This window comes from Hypanus sabinus, chromosome 7 (assembly GCF_030144855.1).
Source record: "Hypanus sabinus isolate sHypSab1 chromosome 7, sHypSab1.hap1, whole genome shotgun sequence".
In the NCBI taxonomy this organism is placed as follows: Eukaryota; Metazoa; Chordata; class Chondrichthyes; order Myliobatiformes; family Dasyatidae; genus Hypanus; species Hypanus sabinus.
Window position 1 is genome coordinate 73,402,806 of NC_082712.1, and position 22,205 is coordinate 73,425,010.

The 22,205-nt window shown below is 41.4% G+C and overlaps 1 protein-coding gene across 1 annotated transcript in view; it reads left to right on the forward strand.

Moving 5' to 3' along the window:
- haus6 (HAUS augmin-like complex, subunit 6) overlaps positions 1-13,020 on the forward strand; it is a 49,644-nt gene extending 36,624 nt beyond the window's left edge. Inside the window, exons 16-17 of the mRNA XM_059974885.1 lie at positions 1,018-2,238; positions 11,585-13,020. Of these exons, the coding sequence (XP_059830868.1) occupies positions 1,018-2,238; positions 11,585-11,685 (1,322 nt within the window). The 3' untranslated portion in view covers positions 11,686-13,020. The remainder of the gene's footprint in view (positions 1-1,017; positions 2,239-11,584) is intronic.
- Positions 13,021-22,205: the final 9,185 nt, after the last annotated feature.

Here is a 22,205-nt window from a genome sequence, read left to right on the forward strand (position 1 = left end):
AATGTAACTCTCCCATTTACTGCTGAGTTATAAAAATTGTAATAAGTTTTTATGTCAGTAGACTTACAGCTACAGTAATCATTAAAATTATCAAAAAACCTGTGAAATTCAAATTTGTACGCATAGCTATGACTGTGTAAATTTCAGTGTCCTCTGTAAATGCAACATTTCCTCATCATTCCATGTGGAGTTGAGGGGAAGAATTCAAGACATTGGAGTAAGAGTTGATCATGCAGCTCTTTTGAGCCCATTGTGTCATTCATTAAAATTATAGAAATTTATTTCAGTTTCCCCTCATTCATGAGCAAATTACTAATATCCTCATTTTGGAAACATTCTAGACAAGGCAACATTTTTGTTCTCTGTAAGTTCACTCTAAGTCTGATTTATCAAACATGCCTACAACAATGTTGACAGCATTTCTTTTCTATAATTATTCTTCAAATATTTTATTACTGCAATGCAGGTACTTCAGATGTCACATTTTTAGTTACTTTGAAACCTGATGAGGAAGCTTTGTTATCAAAAGATGGGATAAGTTTCTTCATCTATTCATGGAGAAAATGAGACAAATGGCTGCTCATTATATTGGATTATTCTTTGTCTTTTGCTACTTCTCACTGTAGTGTGATCTACATGCAAGAAACAGATAAACAGTAGGTGATTCAGACCAACTTGTTAATGATGGATTTTGTTGTTTGCCTCTTCCTACAATTAATTTGTTACATTTGTATGCAGAACTAGAATTCTATTAAGTGAGGTATACAGTTTGTCAAATGAAATTGGAACTTTGCAGCCAAGTAAATACTTGAAAATAATAGAATTACACAGAATTAAGGGGAAGTTGTGGCTTTTGGTGCAACAAAGCACTATTACTTAGAAATAATATTTTGCATTGATGTTATTAATCTGTTGCAATCCCATCTTTGCCATTGCAAGAATCTTTAAATTTTTCAAGCTTGATTGTTTTCTTTTGCCTGTTCCAGCTCTTTTTTAAAAAAAAATCTATTTTTATAGTTTCAGATATTAGAAACAGCTGGCGATGTGCAGTTCAAGAATCTGAACTCGAGCGAATGAAATGCCAGGAGTCTGTGTCTACACATACAAAATGGGCTAACTATGCAAATGACCCAGTTCAGCTGGAACTTGATGAATCATCATCTGCAGCGTATAGAAAGGTTGGATCTTTTCAGGAGACTACTCCCTCAGCTGTGACTGAACTTCACTGTACTGACATTGATAAAACAGGAAGCTGGGGTAGGACTCCATGCAATCCTGACGTAGTGACAGCTAATTCAAACCATCTTTCCACCAGAAATGAAAAGTGGGCTCTGGGTATGGCACAGTTTGATTACAGAGACCCAGGAATGGACTATTCAAATATGGGATCTGAAAATGAGCGGCATAACTCCAATAGTGAAACTGCAAGTAATGATAAAGATGGTGTGCTGATTGGTAAACTTCTGTCTCCATTTTCTGCTTCCCAGGATTTCTGTTCTAGTGAAGGTGCCAATAAACATTCTGGAAATCTCATAAACAATGACGAGATTGATCTTGGTCATTCTCAACGATTTTTGTCTCTTGATAAATTGAATCCCAAATCACCAATTAAAAAGGAGAAATTATCGAAAAGTTTCATTTTGGAAATGTACAAAACCAATGAAACTTTGGAGAATCCCAAATCCTATAATTCTCTAGATACTGAATGTGAATTGGATAGTACATTACCTTGGAGTCAATCACAGAATGTAAACACTACTCCACGCGATTCATTGAATTCTGTAACGTTTGGAATTCTGCAGGAGACAATTCCTGATGTCCTTGGTAATAATGACAGTTTGAACAGCACTATGAGTCCCAATGTTGATCGGCTGGATGAGCCTCATTTGGATATGAAAAAATTGCAGAATAGATGGGAGCAGCTTCATCAGAGGACTTTGGCTGTTATTGCATCTGATGCAAGTGAAAAGATAAACTTAGCTGAAAATATGGGAGCTTTTAATTTCCAGAATTACACTGATAGTAAAGATCAGTGCAAGTCTGAACTTCCTTGTGAAGTAGACTATATAAGTGAGGAAGCTGGCAAACTGCTTACTCGGGAATCAACATCTTTGAAAGCTCTTTCACCAGTTTCTTTTGGATCTCAGAAACCTGGTTTTTCTTTGGGCAGCTCTTCATTTAATATCTTGGAGCTTCAAGATGACCTTATTGATCCTTCTCCACTCAATCCTTTTCAGGGTAAGTATGTGTAATATAAGTTTTTAATGGTCACAGATAAGTAGTTCTGATCTTACTGGTATTGATAATTGTCAAATGTCAATTTTAATTTTTAAAAAGGCTTGATAATTTATTTTGCTGTTGCTTCTAATCCCCTAACATGGCTTATAAATGTCTCCAAAAATAATATTAAGAAACAACTGTCAACACCTTGACAGAAGAGAATTATTCCCCTGAATGAGTTGAGTTGAACTTATAATTATCTCCAAAAGAATAAAATTGACAAAACTTCTCTGCCACCTATTTCTGCTCCTACCCCCTCCTCAATTCCTTCAACTGCTATTCCTACACAAATTTGTGTGTAACTGAGGGAATGATAACAAAATTGCAACTGTAGAGGTCGTTATCTAATTCTCCTTGTACTATACTTGCCTGTTGTGAACAGTGATAGGAACTTTGCCCATACTAAAGATGTTGGCTGTCCCCTTGTTTTTGAATCCCCTATGATTTATCCATGTTCTCCAACACTTTAGGCAAAAATGTTTTGATAAGATTCCTGAAAATCTTGTCCTTCATAATGTCAGTAAGTACTTTGCAACTGTGAATAGTATCAATTTTGAGCATTGTTTCCACTCTCTTTTTGCATGTAGTGTCGGTCATAATATTAGCGTTCTGATCTTGCACCTCGATTTTATCTTTCATTCCAATGTCCTACCTAATGACTGAGCTGGAAAGATTGGTGGCAGAAACATTTGTTGGTGATAACCTGTATTCTGAATGTAACCTGCTCTTAACAACATCCCTATAATTTATATTAAGACCATAACACATAGGAGCAGAATTGGGCTACTTGGTCCATTGAGTCTGTTCCACCATTCATTCTATCATGGCTAATTTATTATCCCTCTCAACCACATTCTCCTTCCTTCTCCCCATACCTTTTGATGCCCTGACTAACCAAGGACCTGTCAACCTCTGCTTTAAATATATTCAATCACTTGGCTTCCACAGCTGTCCACGGCAATAACATCACATCCCAAGAAAGAAGCAATTTCAAGAATTGTCAAGTTGTGTCTTGTAGATGGAGAAGAATCTGGTCAGAATATGCAATGGGTGATTATATATAGGATGAAACCAAGAACTTTAAAAATGGAAAATAAAATTAAAGTCACTAATAGAAACCACCATTGATAACAGGCATTATTAATGTTACAGGAGTAAATCACCAACAGCAGGGCACCTAAAGTATATCCAAAATACAGTACACTTTTTAGTGCAGAATGTTTAGCATTTGATCAAAGTAGGAATTTGATGTAGAAAGATGATTACTTTTTTGAATTTAAAAATACCTTTTGCGTGCCCTCTCGTTCTACTAAACCAGCTCAGTAACCAGGGCCATCAAGTGCTCCTCATTATTAACCCTTTCATTCTCAGAAGCATTCTTGTGAACCTCCTCTGGACCCTCTCCAGTGCTAGCACATTCTTTTTTAGACAAGAGGCCCACAACTGCTCACGATACTCCCAAGTGCAGATTGACCAATGCTTTATTAAACTTTAGCATCACATCCTTGCTCTTGTATTCACGTTGTGTCAAAATGAATGCTAGCATTGCATTTATCTTCCTTACCACTGATTCAACATGCAAGTTAACCTTTAGGGAATCCTGCACAAGGATTTTTCCCTGTTTAGAAAGTAGTTTACATCTTTATTCCTTCCACCAAATGGCATGACAATGCATTTCCCTACACCATATTCCATCTGCCACTTCTTTGCCCATTCTCCCAGTCTCTCCAAGTGCTTCTGCAGACTCCGTTTCCTCAAGCCTACCTGACACTCCGTGTATCATCTGCAAACTTGGCCACAAAGCCATCATTTATGTCATCCGAATTGTTGACTTACTGTGAAAAGAGGCAGTCCCAATATGAACCCCTGCAGATCACCCCTTGTCACTGGCAGCCAATCAGACTGAGCCCTCTTTGTTTGCCCCCCTACCAATCAGCCAATCTTCCATCTATGCTAGTATCTTTCCTGTGATATCATTGGCTATTATCTTGTTAAACAGCCTCATGTGCGGCACCTTTTCAAAGGCTGCCTGAAAATTCTAGTAAACAACTTTTTCTATCCTGCCTGTTAGTTCCTCAGAATTCCAACAGATCTGTCAGGCAAGATTTCCCCTTAAGGAAACCATGAATCTTTGGCTTACTTTATCATGCACCTCCAAGTACCCCAAAACCTCGCCCTTAATGGACCTTTCCAACCACTGACTGCCATATAATTTCTTTTCTTCTGTTTGTCTCTTCCTTCTTGAAGAGTGGAGTGACATTTACAATTTTCCAGTCCTCTGCAGCTATTCCAGAAGCTGGTGAATCGTGAAAAATCATAACAAATACCACCATAATCTCTTCAACTACCTCTTTCAGAACCCTGGGACATAGTCAATCTGGTCCAGGTAAATTATCTATCTTCAAATCTTTTAGCTTCTCAAGCATCTTCTTAATAATTGCAACTTGATCCCCTCTTTAATTTCTGGCATCCTGTTGGTGTTTCCCAAGGTGAGGACTGGTGCAATATACCTATTAGATTTGTCTGCCATTCCTTTGCCCTCATTACTACCTCTCTAGTGTCTCTTTCAAGCGGTCCAATATCCACTCTGGTCTTTCTTTTACTCTTTACGGTAGGCTATTGACCCTGGTTGTTAATCCATAATGAAAATGGCTGAAGCAGATCAAATGAAGTAGAAGTACAGAAGCCATAGTTTGAAGTATCTGAAATAACGGAATTATACCAGCACCAAGCGATCTCTCTAGCTGTCTAATATACTTGCTTCTCTTTTAACGGTATACCTGTGGGGGGGGAAATTGGTTTCCTCTGATATTTTTGGCTAGTTTACCTTTATATTTCATTTTTTTCCTTTCTTGTTTTTAGTTGCCTTCTGTTGGTTTTTAAAAACTTCCCAATCCTCTAACTTCCCACTAATTTTTGCCATATTATATGCCCTCTCATTTGCTTTTGTGCTGTTGTTGATTTCCTTTGTCACTCACAGTTGTCTCATTCTCCCTTTAGAATAATTCTTCATCCTTGAGATATATCTACCCTACATATTCTGAATTGCCCCCATTGCTGTTCTGCTGTCATCCCTGCCAGTGTCCCCTTGCAGGGTTTTCTTTGAGCTGAAACATGAGACCATTTGAAACAATACAAGCTTACGCAAGCAACACCAAATGTAAAAGGTATTTTTAAACCATAAGATATAGGAACAGAAGTAGTCATTCAGCACATCGAGTCTGCTCTGCCATTCAGTCATGGGATGATCTTATTCTTTCAGTCATCCCTACTCCCCTGCTTTGATGCCCTGGCTAATCAAGATCCTAAATCTATCTCTGCCTTTAAATACACCCAATGACTTGGCCTCTACAGCCGCTCATGGCAACAAATTCCACAGATTTACCACCCTCTGACTAAAGTAATTTCTCTGCACCTCAGTTCTAAAGGGACGTCCTTCAATCCTTAAGTTGTGTCCTCTTGTCCTAGAATCCCCTACCATGGGAAATACTTTGCCATATCTAATCTGTTGAGGCCTTTTAACATTCGAAATGTTTCTATGAGATTCTCCCCCTTCCCCCATTCTCCTGAACTCCAGGGAATAGAGCCCAAGAGCTGCCAGACATTCCTCATACAGTAACCCTATCATTCCTGATGTTACTTTTTTGAATTTTTAATTCAAAAAAAGTAACATCATCCTTGTACATCAAATTTCCACTCTGATCAAATGCTAAATATTTTGCACTAAAAAGTGTACTGTATTTTGGATATATTTAGGTGCCCTGCTCTTGGTGATTTACTCCTGTAACATTAATAATAACTGTCACCAATGGTGGTTTCTGATGGAGATTTAAATTTTAATTTCCGTATTTAAAGTACTTGGTTTCATACTATATATAATCACCTATTACATATTTTGACCAGATTTTTCACCATCTACAAGGCATGACTTAAGACAATTCCTAAAATTGCGTCTTTCTTGGTATATGATGTGTGATAACATTGAAGCTGGCAATCTGTGGGGGTTAATTTAACAATGGTACTGAAGTGGGGGGTGGGAATGGAAGTAAAAGAAATAGATTGATCTTTTGCCAGTCTTCAATATCCAAAACTCATGGTGATTGCTGCTTATTTTACTCTAGGTTATTTGAGTAACTTGGCTTATGCATTAATGAGAATTGGAAGACATGATGATAGTGCAACAAGTAATTAGTTGGACAAATTCAGTGGGTCAAGCAGTGTGTGTGTGTGTGTGTGTGTGTGTGTGTGTGTTGGTCGGGAGGGGAGGAATTTGTTGAAGTTTTGAATGGCAACACATCAGGATTCCCCACTTTCCACCCCCCCCCCCCCCCCCCACTGACAAACACTGCTCCTCCAGGTTGACCGTTATCCAATATTTCAGAATTTCTATTCTCCTTGTGTCTCAAAATGCTGCTGGTAGGTGTTTCCCCAGGTTCCAAAGTTTGAAATTGAATAAGCAACTAAATATCAGTTGGAGATATTGTTATGGCCTCTAGAGGTGTAGTTAATTTTACGTGGTCATTACTTCCTGTACAGGTTAATTCTGATTCTATTTGAAGCATACAGTAGAAAGCCATTCATCTCCATTATCTCTTTATTTGTCTTTGAAACAACAATATATTTTCGCAAGTTAGAAATCTCTTTTTTAAAAACCCTGAGCAAAACTTCTGTCTTGGATGATATTTGGGAAGTTGTTTAACTATGTAGAGATGCACTGCAAGGGCAATAGAGTGAGAAGGTAACTCATCTCCAGGTACATTGCCTATGGACTGGAAATGCATCTGAACATCATAGATGATAATGCCAGCTTCCAACCAGAGGTACATCAATTGCCAAGACCTGGAAGTCAGGTCAGAAGTACGGCTCATTGATTGCATCTTCGTAACACTTGAGTGAAGTCATAATTAACATAGCTGCACCAGAGCTGAGGCAGCAAGAATGAGAGCAGAATGCGCTAAACCCCAAGTTGAGATGCAAATAGAGAAGCTCATATTGACATGAGGAGAGCATGTATAGAGGCTACTTTAAGTGCGCTCGAGGAGGAGCGTGATTGTGAGGTTGCCGCAACAGAAGCATAGGTGTATGAAGCAGCAGATGACTTGGACAGGGGTGGGTCTATGACCAGAATCATTCCTGTTTTGCCCTCACAACAGCCAATGCATCTTATGGAAGGATATATCCAAATTCTTTTCGGATATAACAAAGAGTGCTCTAGCTTTACAAGGAGAAGCTGTCCACACCGCACAGCCAGCATGTCTTTCGCATAGTCCAGTTATTGACAGTCAAGGTCTACAGCAGCAGGACTACAGTGGCCAGCACACTTTAACACTTCACTCTGAACCAGCACCTTAGGCTACTACTGGTTCCAGCAGGGAGCCAGCGGGGCACCCATCGGTTGTATCCATTTCCAGGTACACAGAAGTATGGTGGAAAGGCAAATCCTGCTTTAAAATGTATCTAGTCAACATCTCCCCAAAAAGACATCCTGAATAAAAAAAACATATATATTAAATGATCAGAGCAACATGCCATTGTCAAAATCAACATTCTTTTGCATATTCTGTATTCAAAGTTGTTTCCCTGTGCTCTCTAAAAACACAGTGGGGAGCATCAGAAGTTTCCAGAAGAAGAGCCAGTGGGTTTGTTGCGGCATCATTAGAAGGCGAGGTCTGCTTACTTTTGTCAACCCTCATTAAGTATGACCAGATTCTCACCAACAGGGGCAAAACCCCAACTCCTAAATCAGCATACCTGACAAGATCCCCTAATTGACTCTTCTGCTGGGATTCTGGGTGCTGTGATAGTGTAACACAATGCTATTACAGCTCAGGATGTTGGAATGCAATAGTGGAGTCACCTGTAAGGAGCCTGTGCATCCTCCCTGTGGAACGTATGGTTTTCCCCTGAGTGCTGCAGTTTCCTCCCACAGTCCAAAGACTTGCTGGTTAGGTTACACACACAAAATGCTGGTGGAACGCAGCAGGCCAAGCAGCATCTATAAGAAGAAGCTCAATCAACATTTTGGGCTGAGTCCCTTCGTCAAGACTAACTGAAAGAAAAGTTAGTAAGAGATTTGAAAGTAGGAAGGGGAGGGGGAAATCCGAAATGATAGGAGAAGACAGGAGTGGGTGGGGTGAACCTAAGAGCTGGAAAGGTGATTGGCAAAAGGGATACAGAGCTTGAGAAGAGAAAGGATCATGGGACGGGAGGCCTAGGGAGAAAGAAAGGGGGGAGAAGAGCACCAGAGGGAGATGGAGAACAAAAAGGGGGGGAATAAATAAATAAGGGATTGGGGTAAGAAGGGGAGGGGGGGCATTAACAGAATTTAGAGAAATCAATGTTCGTGCCATCAGATTGGAGGCTACCCAGATAGAATATAAGCTACACGAGGAAATCTACGGATGCTGGACATTCAAACAACAACACACACAAAATGCTGGTAGAACACAGCAGGCTAGGCAGCAACTATAGGGAGAAGCACTGTCGATGTTTCGGGCCGAGACCCTTCGTCAGGAATATAAGCTGTTGCTTCTCCAACCTGAGTATGGCTTCATCTTGACAGTAGAGGAGGCCATGGATTGACATATCAGAATAGGAATGGGACGTGGAATGTGTGGCCACTGGGATATCCTGCTTTCTCTGGCAGACAGAGCGTAGGTGCTCAGCGAAATGGTCTCCCAATCTGCATCGGGTTATATAAAAGGCCGCACCGGGCGCAGTATACCACACCAGCCGACTCACAGATGAAGTCACCTCACCTGGAAGGACTGAATGGTGGTGAGGGAGAAAGTGTAAGGGCAGGTGTAGCACTTGTTCCACTTACAAGGATAAGTACCAGGAGGGAGATCGGTGGGAAGGGATGGGGGGGACGAATGGACAGGGGAGTCACGTAAAGAGCGATCCCTGCGGAAAGCAGAACGGTGGGGGAGGGAAAGATGTGCTTGGTAGTGGAAACCCGTTCGAGGTAGCAAAAGTTTCGGAGAATTATTTGTTGGACCCGGACTGGTGGGGTGGTAGGTGAGGACAAGGGGAACCCTATCCCAAGTGGGGTGGGAGCAGATGTGCGGGAAATGGGAGAGATGCGTTTGAGAGCAGAGTTGATGGTGGAGGAAGGGAAGCCCCTTTTGTTTAAAAAAGAAAGACATCTCCTTCGTCCTGGAATGAAAAGTCTCATCCTGAGAGCAGATACGGCGGAGATGGACGAATTGCGAGAAGGGGATGGCATCTTTGCAAGAGACGGAGTGGGAAGAGGATTAGTCCAGGTAGTTGTGAGAGTCTGTAGGCTTATAGTAAATATCAGTAGATAAGCCATCTCCAGAGATGGAGACAGAAAGATCAAGAAAGGGGAGGGAGGTGTCAGAAATGGACCAGGTAAATTTGCAGGGTGAAAGTTGGAGGCAAAGTTAATGAAGTCAGTGAGCTCAGCTTGCGTGCTGGTTAGGTTAATAGGTTATTATAAGTTGACTCTTGTTCAGGTTAGGGTTAAACTGGGGTTGCAGGGACAGTGCGGCTCGAAGGGCCAGGGAGGGCCTGTTCTGTATTGTGTTGCTAAATAAACAAGTTCTCCTATTGCTTGGCAAAAGCACCATCCATTAATATAAGGTATGTGACAAAGCACCTTATACCCAATGACTAGACCTGGGGTGGGTCACAGTGGGTGAAGACCACCTTGTTGGTGCTCACCAGCCCACTGTCAGCACATTCAAGACTAATGTCCTGGAGAACAGGTGTCCAATTCATTTTAGACCCTGTGAGAGTAGAATCTGTATGAAAGACAAGATTGTAGGTAAGCCAGCCAAGCACCCTGACATACTTGCCTCTGCTCAACCAGATTTAGGCAAGCTTTTCTTCTGTAACTCATAGGATGATCATAAGCTGGCAGCATCCATCCAAGATGAGGTCTTCCTTTGAATCATAAACAGAGTTTAGCACAGGTGAGTCAGACAGTTGGATAGTTCCCCTTCCTTTCCACTTGTAACATAAACTCCTACCAAACAACAGCTGACAGGCCCTTGGTCGACTCGTGTCCCTCAGTCTCATGTTAAAAAGGAAATCAAAATTGTCTCTGATTCGAGTGTCCAATTCAAAGGTATACCACTGCACAATGTGCTTTTGTGGGGGTACAAACCTCAATAAGAGTGTGCTTGGGGTCCTCGTGCATTTCAGATTGAGTCTATCACAGTGATCGCAGACATCAAACAAATGTTCCACAACTTTGTAGTGAGAGAAGATCATTTTTCTTGTGATTTCAAGACCACCAACTGGACAACGAGATTCTGGAGTATTGCTTGAGATTCTTGCATTTGGTAACTGTCCCTTACCAGCTGTAGCAATCTATGGCCTTAAGAGGACGGCTATTGAGGGAGAGAAGGAATTCGAGGTTGAAGTATGGCAGTATATAATAAGGCATCTCTATATTGGTGATATACTTGTATCATTTTCTAGTGCAGAAGAAGCTGTCAGCATGCTGAAACCAGGCATGTTGGCATAGTCTAATCTCAGACCCATCCTGATGAAGGGTCTCAGCCCGAAGTGTCAATTGTTTGCTCTTTTCCACAAATGCTGCTTGGCCTGCTGAGTTCTTTCAGCATTTTGTATGTGTTGCTTTGGATTTCTAACATCTTTCTCGCATTTGATATATTCTAATTCATCATCCTCTCTGTAATATTGTAGCAAGCTCCTTTCTGTATGTAGTCTTAGGGTATTTTTAGTTTGAAAGGCTGTATGAATCATGCCTGCAATTTCTGTACGTTGTTTATCTTCAACTGAACTGTGTCAAGCTATGTACTTTAGGTGCTTTTCATACAAAAAGTATTTTGAAACTATTACCTTTCAAAGGAATTATGCAGTATATACCCAATTCTGCTGTGCAGATATAAATTACAAACAGCACTTAAATACATTTTACTTTCTCTGTAGCAAATGCAGAAATGAAACGGGTATTTCTAAGGTATTAACCTTTTAAATAAGTAGAATAACTATTGTCTTTCCACTGAAGAGGCTATTCTAATGCACAGTGGAGTGCGTCCCTTTAGTATTGATCCATGTCACAGCAAGACTAATAAGGAAACTTAAACCTTGTGTTACAGGTCATCTACAGATGAATTTAATATGTTCATACAGGTTGTGCAAGGACTAGTGATGTTATTAAGTTGCAACAGTGTTCATTAAATTAAACTCACAATGTAATTGTGCCTGGTTGCGTTTTTTTGCCCCTAGTAATGCTGCTTTTTAAGCATAGCTTTCTGAAAAAAAACATGGTTTTTGTTCCTGCATGTATTTTAATTCCTTGTCTAATTTTCAGATGAAGCATCTCAAAGGACATGTCTTGCCAAATCAGAACCATCTTCTGTCACCCTGGATCCTTTCTCAGATAATGGAGTGGAACAACTAATAATGTTTTAATAGGGACCGATGGCACAAGTGCAACTCGGAGGAAAAAAATCTGTTGACCATGATGCACTTTTGGTATTTGCAGTTGGACAACCATTGGAATAAGCGATACAGCAGATCTTGTTCTAACATAAGGTTAATTGCACTTTGACCATATATCTAATCCAATTATCTGTTCTTGTTTGTGAAGTAGAAAATTCTGTTTACCAGCAGATGGTGTTTCATGTAAAGTATTGTATAGATCTTTTTGTATAGATTTATGTATAGATGTAACATACACAAGTTGAGTTTATTAGAAGCCGTAACATTAATCTTGAATAGGGATCCAAACTAAATTCATCCAATTTCAAGTAATTCCGACTGCAAAAACTGTCAGAAATGTAGTATTAATTCATCTTTAAAATGCCAGCAATGCCTAGTTGATTTATGCAGTTCAGTAATTATAGGTTTGACATTGTTTGATTAGAATCCAGAATTCTGGTCATGTATTCTGGATTTAATTAATTGGGAACATGGCTGCAGATCATAAAACTAAATGGGAACTCAGTGGGTTGAGCAGGGAGTGGATGAAAAGGAAGTGCTGAGGGGCAAATTGTCACTGCTTTGTGTTCAGAACAAACATCAGGGCTGAGAGTGGATGGAAGATTGTAAGTCCTGAGGGGTTGAACAGAGAAGGAATGAGGGATAATGAGCAGATTAAGCCATAAAGAGTAAAGGTAGAATTAGGAGACAAGCTGGATATGCTGGGTGAAAGTAGATGAGGGGAGGGGGAAGAAAGGGAAGGGGGGGACAATAAGAACACAAAGGCAACCTGCTTATGTTTCCAGCACTTCTTTCGTGCCCTGCTTATCACTCTACAACATCTATTTCCCTCTGCCGTCCTGGCTTCATCTGCCTTTTTATTTTCCTTGTCTGTTTCCACTCATCGCCTTAGCCTTTGCTTCTCAGCTCCACCTCTCCCCTACTTGGTTCCATTGGTCCATTAAGTCTCAACACTCCTCAGCATCTCTCACCTACTCTCTCTGTCCCTCCGTTCCCCCCCCCCCCCCCAATTCCCTCTCTTTAAACTGGATACCTTCGCTCTTCATTCTCCGTCCTGATGCAGGGTCTTGACCTGAAATGTAAACTCTCCCCTCCCCACATCACCCATCCCTCCCCCCATATAGATACCGTACAACACACTGAGATTCCCAGCAGGTTTTTATAAACAACTGGGATTTGGTTCAGAAGCTTCCCTTTAGCAGGATTTATCAAAAAATGTAAACTACTTGTTATTTCACCCCAGCCTTTGTACTTTTTTTAACCTTGCAAAAAAAATCATTTGCCATTAAAGTGAAAGTGACTTTCTTTGTGTCTCTAAGTTTATTTTTTGATTGTGTCATTCCCAGTTTTCTTTAAGGTTGCAATTCAATATTTAGTGATACAGTGCAGAGTAAGCTCTTCTGCCCCCTTCAAGCAGCACTACCCCTGCAAACTACGGTTTAATCCTAACCTAATCAATGGACAATTTACAATGACCATTTAAACTACCCAGTATGCCTTTTGACTGCTGGAGGAAATTGGAGCACCTGGAGAAAACCCACACAGACCATGAGGAGGATGTACAGACTCCTTACTGAGGGCACCGGGACTGAACTCCAAACTCTGTCGCCCTGAGCTGTAATAGCATTGTGCTAACTGCTACGCTATGGTGGTGCCCTTGAAAAGTGGCAGTCCTTCATCAGTAGAGAGTCTTGAATGAAATTAAAATAATGTAGTCCTATTGCCTAGAACTTTAAGACTATTACAGCACTTTAAAATTGAGTAGGTTAGACCAGTATTCTTTAAAGCTTGGTGGGGGGGGGGGGAGGTTCCTACTGAAACAAGATTGAAGGGATTTTGCAGGTTTGATGCTGAGATAATGTTTCAATACTTCTTGCCTGGGCAGTTTATTTTAGAATGTGGGATCATCCTTTTAAAATGGAGAGTTGGAATATCTTTCCTCAGGATTGTGCAGCCTTTCAATCCTCTAACCTTTTAAATAAAAAAATGCTATTGAAGGGGATAATTTTAGAACTGCAGGGGAATTGAGTTTTAAAAGGACCATAGGGAAAGTCAAATTGATACCAAAGTCACCTTGGTCACAGTGTTGAATGTCAGAGCAGGTCGAAGGGGCCAGATGTCCTACCTCTGATTTCTCCAAATCCATACAAAAAAAGAAACAAAGATGAATATCCCAGAAAGAATAAGATGATCAAAACGCACAATAGTACCATGATCCTAAAGCCATGGTGGTGGAAAATATGTAAGGAGCCAGTGCAAACTTGTGCATAATTGGGTACCAAAAGTTAGAGAAGACATTGGTGAGTTCTTAAATAAATACTTCTCACCCACAGTATATTCCCACGTGAGAAGGAGGTTGCCTTTTAAAATATTTTTCTTAATAGATACAAAGAAGGGTTCATGAAATGTTTCCTTGCTGCAATGGGAGGTATTGGAGGAGGTTGTTGGAGTCTTGTGAAAGATTTCTGAATCTTTGCTGGTCACTGGTGAGACACCAGTTAAGATCTGAAAAGGTATATTTTTATTGCAGAGGAAGAGACCCAGGTGTTGAAGGTTTATGGTTAGTATTGAGGTGATGGTGTTGAACACCAAGCTATAACTGACATATATTGTTGGTCCAATGCTGCGTGCAGAGCTAGTGTGACTGCTGAAAACCCATTGTGCCAGTAGGAGAATTGCAGTGCAGAGGACAATGCAAAACCATTCAAATTTATGACTAGCTGTATAGTTTCTGGGAAGTTGTACCTAAATAAATGCATTGGGTGTACGAATAAGACATAGGAGCAGAAGTAGACCATTTGGCCCATTGATCTGCTCTGCCATTCCATCATGGCTGATTTATCTCACTCAACCCCATTCTCCTGACTGGTCCTCTAATCTTTGATGCCCTCACGATCAAGAACCTGTCAACCTCTGCTTTAAATGTACTCAATGAATTGGCCACCACCCCCACCCCTGTGACACTGAATTCTACAGATTAACCACCCTCTGACTAAAGAAATTCCTCCTCTCCATTCTAAATAGATATCCCTCTAGTCTGAGGCTGTGCCCTCTGGTCCTAGATTTCTTCCCACTAAAGGAAACATCCTCTTCATATCCACTCTATCCAGCTGTTTCAATATTTTGACAGGTTTTAATGAGATTCCCCTCCTCTACAACCCCCCTCTAGTGAGTACAGGCCGAGAGCAATCAAAGATTATCCTTTTTATTCCCAGGATCATTCTCCTGGACCTCCAGTGCCAGCACATCTTTTCTTCGATAAAGAGATCCTAGACAGCACATAATACTCCCAAGTGCAGTCTGACCAATGCCTTATAAAGCCTCAGCATTGCATTTGTACATTCTAATCCTCTAGAAATGAATGTTAACATTGCATTTGTCATCTCTATCACCAAATCAACCCGCAAGTTAACCTTTAGAGAATCCTGCACAAGGTCTCTGAAGTCCCTTTGCACCTCTGATGTTTGAATTTTCTTCCTATTTAGAAAGTAATCTGCAACTATATTCCTTCTGCCAAAGTGCATGATCATCCACTTTTCCACACGATGTTCCATCTGCAACTTCTTTACCCATTCTGCTATTCGGTCTAAGACCTTCTGCAGATGCCCTGCTTCCTCAACACTACTTGCCCCTCCAAGTATCTTCATATCGTCCGCAAACTTGGCCACAAAGCCATCAATTCCATCATCCAAATCATTCACATATAATTTGAAAAGAAGCAGTCTGAGCAGTTACAGCGCATCACTAGTCACCATCAGCCAAACACACGAGGCCCCTGTTATTCCCACTCCTTGCCTCCTTCAATCAGCCAATGTTCTATTAATGCTAGTGTATTTTCCATAACTCAGTGGGTTCTAGTTAAGTAGCTTCATGTGTAGCACCTTGTGAAAGGCCTTCTGAAAATCTGAATAAATAACATCCACTGACTCTCATTTGTTGATCTTGCTTATTATTTTCTCAAAAATTCCTACAGATTTGTTAGGCAACATTTCCCCTTAAGAGCCTATTCTATCCTGTGCCTCTACAAGTATCCAGAAACCTTATCCTTATTAATGGATTCCAATATCTTCCCAACCACTGAAGCCAGGCTAACTGGTCTAAAATGAAACTTCTTCTGTCTCTCTCCCTTAAAGAATAGTGATATTTCCAATTTTCCAGTCCTCTGGAACCATTCCAGAATCTAGTGACTCTTGAAAGATCATTACTGCTGCCTCTGCAATCTTTTCAGCTACCCCTTTCAGAACCCTGAGGTGTTGTCCGTCTGGTTCGGGTGATTTATCTACCTTCAGACCTTTCAGAATTGGTTTTAATATCACTGGCATGTCTTGAAGTTTGTTGTCATTTGTGGCAACAGTACAATGCAATGCATAATAGAAAAATGCATTGTAGTAAGTAAATACGTATATTAAGTAGTTAAATAAGTAATGGAAAAATAAAGTAGTGAGGCAGTATTCATGGGTTCATTGTTCATACAAAATTTGGATGGCAGAAGGGAAGAAGCTGTTCCTGAATTGCTGAGTGTGTGCCTTCAGGTTTCTGTACCTCCAGGTTTCTGTACCTCCTCCCTGATAGCTGCAATGAGAAGAGGGTATGTCCTGAATGATTGGGGTCCTTAATGATGGGACTCCACCTTTTTGAAGCATCGCTCCTTGAAGATGTCCTGGATTTAAGGAGGCTGGTGGCCATGATGGAGCTGACTGTTTACAATTTCTGCAACTTCTATCCTGTGCTGTAGCTCCCCCTCTTCCCCCGCCCTCATACCAGACAGTGATGCAGCCAGTCAGAATGCTCTCTACAGTACATCTGTAGAAATTTGTGAGTGTTTTTGGTGGCTTTCCAAATCTCTCCTAATTCCTAATGAAATATAGCTGATATTGTGCCTTAGACCATAAGACGTAGGAGCAGAATTAGGCCATTCAGCCCATCAAGTGTATTCCGTCCTTTCATCATGGCAGATCCCGAATCCCATTCAACTCCATATACCTGCCCTCTCACCATATCCCTTGAATGCCCTAACCAGTCAGGAATCTATTAACTTCCACTTTAAACAATAGACAATAGGTGCAGAAGTAGACCATTCGGCCCCTCGACACGGGCCCACGTACAGACCCACGGACTTGGCCTCTATTACTGTCTGTGGCAGAGCATTCCATAGATTCATCACTCTTTGGCAAAAAAAATTCCTCCTTACCTCTTTTCTAAAAGGTCACCCCTCAATTTTGAAGTTGTGCCCTCTAGTTCTGGATACCCCCACCAGAGGATATCCCCCTCCACATCTACCTTATCCAGTCCTTTCAACATTTGCTAGGTTTTAGTGAGATCCATACACATTCCTCTAAATTCCAGTGAGTACAGGCCCACTTTCTTTGTAGCTTCATAAATATGTTGGACTCAGGTTAGATTCTCCAAGCTATTGACACCCAGGAACTTGAAATTGCTCAATATTTCCACCTCTGATTTCTCTGTAAAGATTGGTGTGTGTTCCCTCATCTTACCCTTTCTGAAGTACACAATCAGTTCTTTGGTCTTACTAATGTTGAGTGCAAGTTTGGTGCTGCAACACTATTCACCATTCATGTAACTCGTCACCATCTGAAATTCTGCTGACAATTTATAGAAGGGAATTGGGCTGTGCCAAACCGCACAGTTGTGGGTATAGAGAGAATAGAGCAATGTGTTAAGCACACATCCCTTAGGTGTGCCACTATTGATTGTCAGCAAGGTGAAGATATTATTTCTGATCCACACATTACTCACTTCTGCCCTCTGACACTCTAATCTCTAGCAAACTGTGAGTGTCTTCCATTATGAAGACTGACACAAAATACTTAGTAAATTCCTCTGCCATTTCTTTGTCCCCCATTGCTATCTCATCAGCATCATTTTCCAGCAGTCCAATATCCACTCTCACCTCTCTTTTACCCTTTATAACGTATATTTAGAAAAAGCTTGATGTATTCTTCTATTTTAGTAGCTGGCTTCCCATCATATTAGGGCATTATTAGTTGACTTCTGGTGGTTTTTAAAAGCTTCCCAGCATCTAACCTCCCACTAATTTTTGCTATATATGCTCTTGGTTTTGTTTTCATGCTGTCTTTGACTTCCCTTCTCAGCCATGGTTCCCTCATCCCCTTAGAAACGTTCTTCATCTTTGGGATGTATCTATACTGTGCCTTCTGGATCATCCCTGCTAGTGTCCCCTTCCAGCTCCTCTCTCACACCCCATGCCTCTGTAATTCCCATTACTCCATTGTAACACTGATACGTCTAATTCTTATCTTCTTTTTCTCAAACTGCAGGGTGAATTCTATCATATTATGATCACTACTTCCTAAGGGTTCCTTTACCTTCAATTCCCTAATCAAATTTGGTTCATTGCACAACACCCAGTCCAGAATTGCCTTTCCCTAGTGGGCTCAATCACAAGCTGCTCTAAAAATCCATCTCATAGGCATTCTACAAATTCCCTCTCTTGGGATCAAGCAACAACTTGATTTTGCCAAACTAATTGCATCTGGTGATCTAAATGACTGCACCAGGGTTCTAACAGACTTTATTTTGTTGTTTTTTAAATAAAGAGAACATAGTGTAAAGGAGAACTGTGCAGTGCATAACAAATGTACAATTCACATTCATCACAGAGATGCACCAATAGTACAAACATTATCACCCCCCCACCCAGTCCCCAACTCCAAGCCAACAATGCATTGGCAAAAAGGATTAAACAGAAACTTTGTCCCCACAGAGCTGCATTGGTATAGAGAAGGTGTATTTTTCTAATACATAGGCTGTTGTATGATAACAAATCTGAGTCCAAAGAGTTTTACTGGAAAATGCTGGAGGTCAGGGATTTATGTTCTGAGGAAAGGGAGAAAGAATGGACCTTTAGTCAGGCTGGAAATTTTGAAAATATTAAAGAAAGGGTCTCTATACCTTTTGGAACTTTATTTCCGAATTGAGGATTGGGTAGTGAATCTTCTCAAGGTGTAGACTGGACATGATGTCCCTGAGCCACTGAGCGTGGGTGGGCGGGGCAGCATCCCTCCACCTGAGCAAAACTGTGCACCTGGCCAACAGTCAGGCAGAAGACAGTGTGTGACGTGTAGTCGGACTTAGGTGCATGTACCCCTCTCCGGAGGTGCTGAAAAGGCTAATCAGAGGGTTAGGTTCCAAATTGTAATTAAGTATTTGGGAGTATTTGTAATTAAGTATTGAGTTTGGAAGACATCTTTCCAGTATTTTTCCAAACTAAGGCATGTCCAGTACATTGCGATAAGGGAAGCTTCGCCCTTTTTGCATTTGTCACAACAGGGATTAACATCTGGGATAAATGTGAGATAATTTAGTTTTAGACATATGGGCCCTGTGTATGACCAAATTTTATCACGTGGATTAAACTGTCATATTCGCGTCCCACTGCCTCTTTTGACCAACTCTCAGCAATCCCAACCCTTTAACCTCAAACGTGGAACCCGCCAAAGGTGCCCTTTAAGCCCTTTACTTTTCGATCTGTCCATAGAGTCACTGGAGATTGCGTTCCATAGTTCCGTAGGAGATTGCGCACCTGACGGGGATTTGGGGTGGGGGGGGGGGGAATTGAGCACAAAGTTCCCCTTTATGCTGATGATCTTTTACTTTTTATATCAAACCCGATCACCTCCTTACCCCCCATGTTCATGTTCTCACTCTGGATACAAACTTAACTTACACAAGAGCAAACTTTTTCCAATAAATAGAGAAGCACAAACATTAGAGTTTCATAAGATAGTGAATAACAAATTTATTTACCTTGGCATTACAGTAACAAGGAAATATGTGTCTTTCTGGAGAAAACTTAATTAATTTGTTAAATCAAACAAAACCCAGCCCAGTACAGCAGTCATCCTTGTCCATGTCCCTGATGGGCTGAATCAACATTGTCAAAATGAACAGACTTTAGATGAGTGTTTCCCCATGAAATCATTCAGAGTCTTCCCCAATCAGAAGCCCTGGGTGAATCATGAAACGTAAAATTTGCTGAGGGCCAGATCAGAGGCATTCAAGTTGGGAGATGAACACTGCAATGAGATGCAGGTATGATCTCCAGAAAGCCATCTCAAGGGCGAAATGGAGATTCCAGACCAAACTGGATGCTAGACAGCTGAGGCAAGGTTTGAATGCCATAACCTCCTACAAAATTAAATCAAGTGACGTGGGGTACAGTAGGGCTTCACTTCCAGGTGAGCTCAATGGCTTCAGTGCTCACTTTGAGCATCAGAACATGGAGGAACAATTGCAAATCTCCTGATGATCCTTTGGTCTCTGTATCTGAAGATAACATGCCTTCAGGAGGGTGAATCCAAGGAAAGCATTAAGCCTGGCCAGGTACTAAAGTCCTGTGCTGACCAATTAGCTGGTATGTTTACTGATATCTTTAACCTCTTGCTTCAGCAGTGCGTAGTCCCACCTGCTTCAAGCAGGCTCAATCATACCAGTGCCCAAGAAGAGCGTGATCACCTGCCTCACACAGGTGTAACCTGTGGCATTACATCCACAGTGATGATGTGTTTTGAGAGGCTGTTGATGAAACACATGAGCTCATGCCTGAGAGGAGATCTGGATCCACTTCAGTTTGCCTACAGGAGCAATAGGTTCACAACAGATGCCACTCATTGGCTCTTCACAACCCTGGACTTATGGACAGCAAAGATGAATTCATCAGGATGCTCTTAACTGATTACAGCTCAGCATTTAATGCCATCATCCCCTCAAAACTAATCAGTAAACTCCAAGACCTGGGCCTCAATACCTCCTTGTGTAATTGGATCCTAGATTTCCTCACTTGCAGACCCGAGTCAGTTCGGACTGCTAAAAAACATCTCCATGATCTCCATCAGCACAGGTGCCCCATAGGGCTGTGTGCTTAGCCTCCTACTGTACTTGCTTGACACCTATAACTGTGTGGCTAAGCACAGATCCAACACCATATTCATGTTCGCTGATGTGGGACGTATCAAAGGTGGTGATGAATTAGAACACATTTGGCTTGAAAATTTGGCTGAGTGGTCTCATAACAACAACCTCTCACTCCGTGTCAGCAAGATCAAGCAACTGATTGTAGACTTCAGGAGAAGGAAACCAGAGGTCCATGAGCCAGTCCTCATAGGAGGATCAGAGGTGGCGAGTGTCAGTATCTTTGAATTCCTGGGCCGTACTATCTTAGAGCCATAATATGAATGTAATAGCAAAGAAAGCACAACGGCACCTCTGCTTCCTGAGGAGTCTGCAGATATTTGGTGTGACATCAAGAACTTTGACAAATTTCTATAGATGTGTAGTCAAGAGTGTATTGGCTGGCTTCATCACTGCCTGTTATAGGAACACCAATGTGTTTGAGTGGATAAAAGGTAGTGGATTTTGTCCATTGCATTAAGGGTAAAGCCCTCCCAACCATTGAGCACGTCTACATGAATGGTTGTCATAGGAAAGCAGTAAGTATGTATTATATGTATTGTATATAGATACCAGGGAATGCTCTTTTCTCACTGCTGCTACCAAGTAGAAGGTACAAGAGCCTCAGGACTCACACCAGCAGGTTCAAGAACAATTACTATCCATCAACCATTTGGTTCTCGGACAAAAGAGGATAACTCCACTCATCTATTGAGATATTTCTATAGCCAATGATCTCACTTTAAGGAGTCTTTATCCTGTTATTTCATGTTCTCGTTATTTATAGTGATTTATTTATATTTGTATTTGCACAGTTTGTTGTCTTCTATGCTCTACTTGATCTTCCATTTTTCCTGTTAAAGTTACTATTCTATAGATTTGCTGAGTATGCCTGCAGGGAAAGGGATCTCAGGGTTGTATGTGGTAACATATATGTAGTCTAATAATAAAATTTACTTTAAACTTTGATCTTTAAATAATAACATTGCCCTTTTTACACGCCTTTCCTATCTCCCTTTGGAATTGGTATCCCACATCCTGGATACTATTTGGAAGCTTCTGTATAACTCCCATAAAGGTCTTTTTACCCTTGCAGTTTCTTAACTCTACCCACAGGGATTCTCACAGTCTCTCTACACACTGCATTCTACTTGTGTCAGGAATGCGGCCGGATGGACCCAAACGCAGGACGCAGACACTGAAGTACTAGGAGAAGGACAGGATGGGGATGCCATGGCATTTAAGAGTAGAGCTGGGGTTCAGGTCGATAGAGTGTCAGGCAGGCAGAGCGGAGTGGGCTCCCTGAGTTCGAGTTCAGGTAGACAGGTCCCCGGGGTTCAGGTAGGCAGGCAGGTCTAGGTGGCTAGATAGGCTGGCAGAGAGCCCTCCCTGGGCAGGCCGCATATATCCCGGGAAGGGCCGCCTCCCAGGTGGAAACACCGGAGGCCTGGGCATGACGCGGACCCCTAGGCGGGTGCAGGGCACAATCCCAGGGTTCGGGCGGAAGAGGAGGACGGGGCAGAAAAGAGCCTTCCCTGGGCAGGCCGCATATGTCCCGG